The 9962-nt window shown below is 56.7% G+C and overlaps 1 protein-coding gene across 1 annotated transcript in view; it reads left to right on the top strand.

Moving 5' to 3' along the window:
• Positions 1 to 2: 2 nt before the first annotated feature.
• Positions 3 to 9962, top strand: part of SYNGR1 (synaptogyrin 1) — a gene marked incomplete at its 5' end in the record, with an annotated part of 31751 nt that continues 21791 nt past the window's right edge. The window contains one exon of the mRNA XM_006890194.1: positions 3 to 65. Coding sequence (XP_006890256.1) covers positions 3 to 65 — 63 coding nt within the window. The remainder of the gene's footprint in view (positions 66 to 9962) is intronic.

Genomic DNA, 9962 nt, shown 5'->3' with positions numbered 1-9962 from the left:
GGGGCGCCTTCGACCCCTACACCCTGATCCGGCAGCCGCACACCATCCTCCGCGTCGTGTCTTGGGTAAGGACGGCGGGTGGCCGCGGGCGGGCTGGGGGCGCTGGGCGAGGGCAAGGGCGGCGCGTCTGGACCGACCTGGACACACGGACCCCCGGTAGGGTGGCGGCCACGGGCGGGGGTGCCCGTATACCGGGGTGCAGTCGTCCGCCCTTCTTTCTTCTGGGGTTCTGGGTAAAGGTCCTGGCACACATGGGGAGGTCCCCTTCGGCTCCGAGGCCCCCAGCTTCCTGAAGCCCCCCACTAACGGCCCCCCGCCGCATCGCCATGACCTCCAGGCCGCGCGCGCCTCTGCGGCTCGGGTTGCGCGCGGCTGCCTGGGCGGACCGGCGACGGTGGGGACAGAGCCCCGGTTTCAGGTGGCCTTTCTGGGTGGATCAGGGCGTAAATCACCTTGCGAGTTTGGGGGCAGGACGTGCCAGCCCCCAGCACTTGCGGGGGAAGAGGACAAACGGGTTTGTTGCTCGTCGGGGTCGTCAAGGCGCTTCGTGCCGGGAGCCGGATACCTGGGTTCCACCGGGACGGCCTCTCCTTGGCAGCGTGACCTTGGGGTGTAAACCACCCCAAAAATGTCACAGGAAGCCAGGACATCGCCTTCTGCCTCAGTTTCCTGGTTTAGAGAGCAGGTGGGAGGAGCCAATTTTAGGCCTCCTTGGGCTCTGACATTTCAGGAATTCCTGGTCCCTCTCTCTCCCAAGTCACACCTGGATGGGGGTGATGTCAGAGATGAGATGGACTTCCTCTGTATAGCAAGTGGCAGAAAGGCCCTACTAGACCCCCAACCTGTTGAGGAGCAGCCCCCCTAAACCCCCAGCTCTGAGAGCCAAGTGTGATCCCTGTGAAACTTGGGGTTGAGGGAAGTGGAACAGAGACACATGTGCCTAGGTGGACGGGTTCAGGTGTCCCTCCCCAGGACCCCTGGAAAAGTGTGCTAGCCACCCTAGGTCTGAGAAGGGTGCCAGGGCTCTTCATCAGAGGCCCACCTCTTGTAGGCCTGGCCTTGTCCTGGTGACTCCATCCAGCAGGCCCATGGCCAAGGCCAGGTGTGACCTCAGGTGTGCTCACTCCACTCCTTTCACTGGTTTTGGGGACCATTTTTGGGTCTGGGTGGGGAATGACTCGAGTGTTTATCTCCGGCCTCCCAGAGAGCGAGCGAGTGAGCTGTGTTTCCTTTGTCTGTAAATGCTCAGACCTGTTCCGGGCCCAGGAATGAGGTGTGTACACCCCCCTCCAGTGCCAACAGATGGAGAGCTCTTTGAAAGCAGAGCAGCTGCGTCTGTTAGCTGTGGTCACCCAAACGTGTCCACAAGGATTTGTGGCACTGGATTCACAGTCTCTGCCAACCGAGGTCTCCACATAGACCCTGATTGGCCTGGAGACACCGGCCGCTTAACTCTGCCAGCCCCAGGACACTGACCAGGGAGGGAGAAGCCCCCAGCTCTGTGTGAAGCTGTGGGTGAGTGACTGTTCAGGTCACTTGACTTGTGACAGCTTCATTTAGCAAAGCTGAGTTGAATCCTTTGCTTCAAGGGAAGGAAGTGTGACTCAGGTACCCCTATAAGGGCAGTTTAAAGCAGAGACTCCAGGGTTTGTGAAGCGGTTGGAGGAGGTTACTTCAGATTGGTCCACAAGCCTCAGTGTTCACTACTGAGACTTCTGGCCAGGAGGGAGGGAAGGAACCCAAGCACCTACCTGTGCCAGGTGTACCTGAGGCTATTACCCAGCCAGTTCTCCCAATAGCCTGCTGCACGCCTAAAGGGACAGTCTTCAGAATGTAGAGTGTGCATGGGAGAGGATTTGAACTCTCGGCCACAAAGCTCGGTACCTTCTCTTGCAGAGGGGAGTGAAGGATCCTGGAATTTCAGGAGTGGGAAAGAGGAGAGGAGTCAGCTGGGCCCACCCCTATCCAGTGCCTGAAGGCCCTCCCCGCCCTCCAAGCCCCCTCACACACTAGGCATGGTATTCAAATGCCCTTTATATAAATAAGTACTTGGTACGGGCCGACTGTTATCTGTACAATTATTGGGAGTTTTTTCTGATCATAAAAATAATTACTGGGGATTCAAGGGCCCCATGTGGTCTCACCAGTTGGAGAGGGCGGTGTGAAACTATTGGATCCATATGGTGGAACCAGATGTTTAACACAGTGGGAGGCTGCAGTGATGGCGCTCGCTGGTGGCCGACTCTTGTCCCTCACACGCTATAGTTAGAGAAGTCTCAGTTTCTCCTGGTACCCACTCCGATGGGGCACACAGGGACATGGGTCACCGCCTTCCACAGCCCTGCACTGCCTCCTGATTTTATGATATTTGCAGTGGACGATGTTTTCCTGTTTTATGTTTCCTGAAGAGGGTCCCCAAGCAGTAAATGCTTTGAGGCCTACTAGAGGCTCAGGATTGGTTTTCAGGTATCTGCTGGTCACATCTTCTTGACGGACTCTTCAGCTCCCCTCTGGCCTGTCCCCCGGGGCTGGTCAAGCCGGTCCTGGCAGGGTCCAGCTGAGAGCTTCTGCCTTCTGACCCCGTCGGCAGGGATCTGTTGGTAGGGGTTGGGGCCTTGCAGGCTGAGGGATGAGGACTGGCCACCGTGGCTCCTCCAGATACCAGCTGTGACCTTCAGCAGGGGTCCCCCACCTCACCACGTGTCTGTCTCTCCATCTGAACAAGGCGATTGGGCCAGGTTCCCTGTGGCCAGCACTGCAGCTGGTCGAGAGGTTGTCAGTGACAGTGACTCATTTCTTTGTTTTGAGGCCGGGTGGGGAGAGTGACTGCGTGAGCACTCCGCTGTCATGGAAGGCCACCTTCCGCTCTCGGCATTTGCCTCTTACCTTCAGGTTGCGAAGCTCAGGTGCCGGTGGGCGAGAGGTGCTGTCCAAGGCTCTGTCTTTCAGTCCCGCCGTTTCTGAGTTCCTCTCTTGGTTGTCATTGCCCCCATTTTAAAGATGGGGAAGTGACTTGTTTGCTGGCTCGGGACTGTCAGTGCACCTGGTCTGTGTGCACCTTCTTCAGGGTACAGCCTGTGGCTTCCTTGGCTGGGTTGAAGTGGTATTAGGGTGCCGTGGAGTGCAGGGCACCCCATCCTCATCAGCCTCCTTCCCACTCTCCACTAACAAGAGCCTTCCTTGTGCAAATGCAGCAAGACAGGACCCCTCCCACCTACATTGCCAAAGATTAGCCTCTTGATATAGGGAGCCCACGGGAGCAGACAGAGGAGCCCTGTTGGAGGCAAAGGTCTCTGAGGTTCTCTCATCTGTCCCCTCCACACCAAGTCCTTTTTTACTGCCAGTCTCTGCATCCCGTCTGGAGATGCTCAGTCCAGAGAGGAGACCAGAACTGAGTCACAGCCACCACTTAGGAGGCTGGGGACACTCCCAGAAGGGAGTCTGGGATAGTAGTTGTCTCTGCCTAAAGTGTGGAGTACTTCCAGGAGGAGGGAACAGTGTATGCAGATGCAGGAGGTGGGAGGCTCGGAAGGAGCTATTTAGAGGCGGAGAAGGAGGAGGTGGTGGCCATGGCGGTACCTGGTGGTGGTGGGTGTGAGAGAGAAAGAGGTAGGAGGTGACCCAAGATGAGACTCTCGTGAGCTGGCCCTCACCTGAGGGCCGTGGGAGCCACGTGGAGGCCCCAGGGTTTTGAGCAGGGTGGAAGTATGTGTCCTGTGAGGCCAGTGACCATGTCCAGTCTGTTTTCTCCAAGACCTGTCACTTACACGGGGAGGTGGGTCCCTCACAATCAGTTCTCAGTGGTGGTTCTGGAATCTCTTTGTCTCATGTCTGTCTGTGGTGGACTCCGGGGGTGGTTCATCTCTCCCAGGTCTGGGGTGGGGCCACCTGCCCAGCAGACCCTCAGGGGATGTTGGCTGGGAGCTTGTGCCATGTTGGTGTAGGCGATTCAGGGGATAGTGTGTGTGTGTGGGGCTGGTGAACCTGACTTGAGTGTGATCTTGGGACATCTAAGCCTCCACTTCCTCATCTGTAAAATGGGACTGAGGTGGCCAGGGTCTGGGGGAGGACTTAAAGACCTGTGAAACGTACACGTGGTGGTGACAGTGAGCTCCTCTAGGCACTCATGGAATGGGGTCTTACACCCCCTCTAGAGGAGAAGCCACAGTCAGAGGTCCCTGGAGAGGCTGAGGTGACAGGCAGTGACTGACTGATTGCAAGGATGTGGTCCTGTGTTGGGGAGGCCCCAGCCACACACGGGAACCCCACATGACCCGCTGCCCAGCGCCTTGGGGAGAAAGAACAAAGGCTGGGGAGAAGTGGGGAGACCACGAGGAGGAAGTGGAGTGAGGGCAGATGGCAGGCGGGCGGGAGGGAGCGGGCTTGGCGCCCAGACCCGAGGAGCCAGCTGTCCGGGCAGAAGGCACAGGAGTCCTGAGCCCAGCTTCATATCCCCTCCGGTCCTGACTTGCATAAAGTGCCAGTCTCAGTTTCCCCATCTGTCAAGTGGGCATGGGACAGGCAGATTGAGCTGGTGCTTTGTAACCTTTCCACCCTGCACGAACCCCTTTCCTGCCACCAGTGGATTCCAGCGGGGACATGCTGAGACGAGTCAGTCTTTAAGAAAGTATTCCCCAAACCATCCTCCCCCAGGGCTCTGTGGGAGCCTGGAGCAGCGGGTGCCTGGATGAGATGGTGAGGATGATGGTGGAGCCAGGATGGTGGAACCTGATAGAACAGCTGTTCCTGGTGTTTTCTGGGAGGCCTCTGTCCTGGGGTGCAGTTCGCTGTGCTCTCCTCAGCTCTGCCAGGCAGGAAGGCTGTGGGTTAACCCTGTGTTGTGTGTCTGGGACAGCACTTGGGGTCAGACCCAGCCTGCTTAGAACCGCTCACCTCAACGATCCCGGCTCCTCGAAGAACTCAGGATTCAGGGCCTCGAGGGCCTGGCCTGGGTCCCACGTTCTTAGTCTCTGTTCTGTACCTTTTTATAAATTGAGGAGACACCTGGTCCCCTCTCCTGAGCACCTGCTTTCCCACAGATTTCTCTGCGGGACTACTTCTCCCCCAGACCCTTCTCTCTGCCAGCCTGGAGGTGAGATAAGGACCTTGTAGCTCCTTCTAGAACATTTCCCCGGTGCCTGCTCTGTGCCACAGCCAGCCCGGGTCACAATCCCTGGGCCTGAAGATGCCAGCCCTGCTTCCGTGTCTACACGCCCCGCACCTCGCTGGCCGTAACACCTGGCCATTTCTCTGCCCATTTAAATAACCCTTCACTCCCCCAGGCTCTTGGCTCTGATCCTCGTTCCACCCAGAGGCAGACCTGCCACAGCCACTCTCCAGGTCACACTGTGTTGTTGTTAGCTACCAGTGAGTCGGCTCCTGACCCATGCCCGCCCCCCACACGACGGGATGAAATGCCGCCCCGTCCTGCACCATCCCAGTGATTAGGTCCCAACTAGACTGTGGCGAACCACAGGGCTTTTGTGGACTGATTTTAAAAAGAAGCTTGCCAGGTATTTTCTCCTAGTCTTTCTGACACTGGAAGCTCAGCTGAAATCTTTTCAGCATTTTAGCAACACACAAAGCTCCAGATAGGTGGCTGGGAATCGAACCTGGGTCTCTTGCTCGGAGAGCAGGTAGCTGTGCCCCCCTCCAGCCGTTTCAGGGGCCATTTGCTTCCCCTGTCATTTTTCTGGCCTTCCAGCACTCTCCTGTCTCTCTCCTTTGCTATCTCTTTCTTTCCGTCTAGTGAATTCCCAAAGCATTTTGCAGGGAGTGAGTCAGCCAGCCAGGACTCAGGGCATTGTCTTCTGTCCTCTCCACGCCTGGCCCTCACAGGACACACAGTCTAGTAGGGGGATGTGTGGCAGAGAAGCAGGGAGGTGAATACACAGCTGTTAGAGGCGGAAACCCCAATATGGGCTCAGGGACGAGGGTGAGACTAGAGTTGAGATGAAGGTGTTAGGCAGAGCCATGAAGGGAGCAGAACTCCCCCCGGCAGAACGGCCTGGGCAGAAGTGGAAGGCCAGGAAAAGCAGTGGTCATGGACGTCGCCCTGTGGGGTGGTGAGCTGTGGAGGTAAGGCCCCATCTGTCACTCCACGTCCCCAGTGCTGGCACGGTTCCTGGTGTCTGTAAAGGCTTCACCTAGTGGGTGAGGGAGATAGTGAACTCAACCCTCCATCCATCATTCCCATTTAGATCTCCCAAGCAGCCTTCAAGGTCCAACACAGACATCACCTCCTCTGGGAAGCCTTCCTGGATTCCCTCCCAGCTCTCTCTCCCCTCTGCGTTCCTCTCAGAATCAGGGGTCTCTTACCCCCCACAGTCCTTCTGCTCCTGTCTGCAAGGTGAGGCAGAGTTTGTGTCTGGATTGTCTCTGAAGACCCGACATTTTCAGGAGGTCATGAGCAGCATCGGGCATGGAGGGACTGGCAGGGCAGAGGGAGGCCCCACAGGAAGAGGAGCACACAGGAGTAGGCAGTGCTCGCCCGCTGAGGGGCCTCAAGGAGCCTCGATTTCCTTTCTGTAGAATGGGCGTAGCAGGGCTGTAGGGAGAGGAGATGAGGTCCAGCCTGGGGAGGCCTGAGGTCACACTTGGTGAGGCTTGCTGCCCGTTTCCTGTGTGGAGCCTTCCTTCCCCCTACCGTCCCCCCTTACCTCAGGAAGGACCTGGGTGTGGAAGGCTGCAGAGGCTGGAAGCTCGGATGCCTCTATCCCTGACTGTGTGACCTTGGGCCTCAGTTTCCCCCTTTTCAGTGGGCTCCAGACCCCTTTGTAGTTATGCAGCCATCGGTGGGATGATCCACGGAGAGAACAGGGTGCTTTCTTGTCACCCAGACAGGGTCTCTATGCCTCAGAGCCCCTGCCCCGTGTGCCTACTCCCCACCCCCACCACTGAGAAGACAGCTTGTGGGAAGATTACAGTCTAATCCTCAGCAGGTCACTTCCAAGGCCACAGAGTAGGGGCAAGTGCAGGAGGAGATAGGCCCGGGGCAGGAAGAAAAGGGCCCCAGGCAGGAGGGGAGAAGGGGCCTCTGGGCAGGAGGAGAAAGGGGTTCTGGGCAGGAGGAGAGAATGTACCCTGGATAGGAGGAAAGAGGGGGCCCACGGGCAGGAAAAGAGGGGGTCCTGGGGAAGAGGAAAGAGGGCCCAGGCAGGAGGAGAGAGGAGACTCTGGGCAGGAGGAGTGAGGGGACTCTGGGCAGGAGGAGAGGGGGGGTCCTGGCAGGAAAAGAAGAGAAGGGGGCCCCCGGAGCCGTACGTGCCCTGCGCTGAGAGGTCTCTCTGGGAGCTGCTGCCCTGTGCTGTCACATGGTCATGCGCCCGTTGTTGGCTTCAGCCATTTTCCTCACATGACCCGGTGGGGGGGTCCCCAGTTCCTGTGGAGGACGGACACCTCGGCAGCCTGACTCATCTGTCTGAAGCTGGGCTGCGTCTTGGCTGAGCCTTTCCCCAGGGCCCAGGAGGCAGAAGCGGGGATAGTGGCCCAAGGTGTGCAAGCAGAAGTGCTGGTGGGGTGCTGAGGAGGGAAGACTCCTGGCTCCTGCTGCTGCAGGGCCGAGGGGACAGGATTGGGGACAGCACATCAAGCTTGTTGGCCTCCTGTGACCCTCGCACTGGGTCTGATGGGAAGTGAGATACCCAATAACGAAACCAACAAGCACAAGTTTTATATAACGTTACTGCGAATTCCATGGACCGCCAAGAGAATGAACAGGTCTGTCCTGGAGAGGGTGAAACCAGGTTGCTCCTCAGAGGCAAGGATTTTGGAGCTCCGTCTCACATACTTCGGGCATGTTGCCAGGAGGGACCAGTCCTTGGAGAAGGACATCATATAAGGCTGGAGGGATGACGCAGGAGAGGAAGACCCTGCGTGAGATGGACTGACACACAATAGGGTCAGGTGTGTCAGAGAGGGTGAGGTTGGCTTGGGGTAGGCTAGAGTTTCAGAGTTGTTGTTCATAGGGTTGCTATGAGTCGTGGTCGACTCAATGGCACATGACAACAACATAATAGAAATACTATAGGGAGCTCTGGTGGCCTAGGGGTAAGAAGCTGCGCTGCAATCCCAAAGGCACATGGTTTCAATCTACCAGCTGCTGCAAGGGAGAAGGATGGGCCGTTTACTGCCTCTGAAAACCCATTGGAGGGTCAGCTGTGGGTCACTTCTGACCCAGTAGCATACAGCAACAACATGGGATTGAGCTTCTGAGAGAATGAGCAAGTTGGGGAAGAAAAATGCTTTAGATCTGCCTAGCGGAACTCTCTGAGTCTTCCTTGGAGACTTGGCTGTTTGACAAAGGCCACCATGGGAGTGAGGAGGACAGGGGGTCTGAGAAGAAGGTGGGCTCTCGGAGTTGCAGTGGGGAGGGGTCTTCACTGGGCTGGGCTGTCGATGGGAGGAGCACTCGGAGGGCTTGGATAAGGAGGGGCACGTGATGTGGCTCTGGTTTAAAGGGCTCTTCATGCTGCAGCGAAAGGGACAGTGCAGGGGACAGAGTGGACACGCAGACTATAAGAGGCAGCCTCGGCCAGAGGTGACGATGACCCGGATCAGAGAGAGGGACGTGGAGTGATTTCAGAGTTCTTAGAGAGGTTGAAGCAAGAGGTCTGCTGCCAGATGGTCTGAGGATCGTAAGTGGGGTCAAGGGCTGAGCAGCTGGTGGGGCTGAAGTGAGGATGAGGAGGAGCCTGAAGTCACTGGAGGTCACTGGGGGGAAATTGGATGGGCCAGAGGCGCCCAGAGGGCAATTTCTGAGGCAGCCTAGGAGGAGGAGGGCTGTATCCTCAGGGGTGGACCAGCCAAGGACACTTAGGAATCAGGACCCCCCTTGAGGAGGCTGAGGCGAGCCTGTGGCCTTGCTGCATGTGGACAGTGGCTGAGGTCAGGGAGTGGGGCTGTTGAGTGGGCAGATCCGGGAGAGGGCAGGGATTTCTCGCAACCCCCTGGCAGAGGAGGCACATGCGTCCCTGCACCAAGCAGGTAGACAGTGCGGGCTGAAGCTGGGGACACCAGATGTGCTCTCTCTGCTTATCTCAGGGAAGTCAACATTTGCTCAAAGGTGACAGACAGGTAAGGAGGAAGTTCCCAGGGGACAGCACCCTCTGCCTCCTGCTTCCCCATTCCAGCTGGAGGGTGGTGGCCTGACCTTGAACCTTATTAGCTACTATCCAGTACAACACAGTGGACCTGGGCCAGTCTTGCCTTCGACTGTGGAGACCCTTCCATTCTTTACAAAAAGGGGCCCCGGCCCCTTCCTGTGCTGACATGGTGATAAGGTTCTGGACCCCTGAGCAGAGACACTGCAGAGCCAATAGCTACTGCTCCTTGGTCTTGTTTAATGTTGTTGTTGTTATGTGCCATCAAGTCACCTAAACCCTGCTCTATCCTGTGCCAATCATATTGTCTCTGACGCACCTACCCCCATTACGCCAGTCACTGATTCAGTCCATCAAGGGTCTTCCTCTCTTGCGCTGTCCCTCCACCCTCCCAAGCATGATGTCCCTCTCCAAGGACTGGTCCCTCCTTGCAGCGTGTACAAAGTAGGTCAGGCAAAGTTTCAGAATCCTTGCCTCCAAGGAGCAGTCTGGTTTCACCCTCTTTAGGATGAACCTGTTTGTTCTCCTAGCAGTCCATGGTATATTCAATACTCTTGTCCAACACTACTGCTCAAAGGCAGTTCTCCTTCTATCATCCCTGGTCATTGTCCAGCTTTCAGATGCATAGCAAGGGATTGCAAAGACCATGGCTTAGATAAGGTGCACCTTAGTCTCCAGACTGATACCGTTGCTCTTCAATACTTTGGAGAGGTCTCTGACAGCAGACTTTCCCAATTCAATTTGTCTTTTTATTATTATTATTATTAAATTTTATTAGTTTTAATGAACATTTACAGGGATTTTGGGTTTTCATTCCTTTATTGCTGCACCATTCTCTCTACCCTCCTCCCCAGTTTGTTC

The sequence above is a fragment of the Elephantulus edwardii genome, unplaced genomic scaffold (assembly GCF_000299155.1).
Source record: "Elephantulus edwardii isolate Elephantulus edwardi_28Jun2011 unplaced genomic scaffold, EleEdw1.0 scaffold00086, whole genome shotgun sequence".
Lineage (NCBI taxonomy): Eukaryota > Metazoa > Chordata > Mammalia > Macroscelidea > Macroscelididae > Elephantulus > Elephantulus edwardii.
Note: the sequence above shows the minus strand (reverse complement) of the source record. Positions and strands in the feature narration are given on the sequence as shown.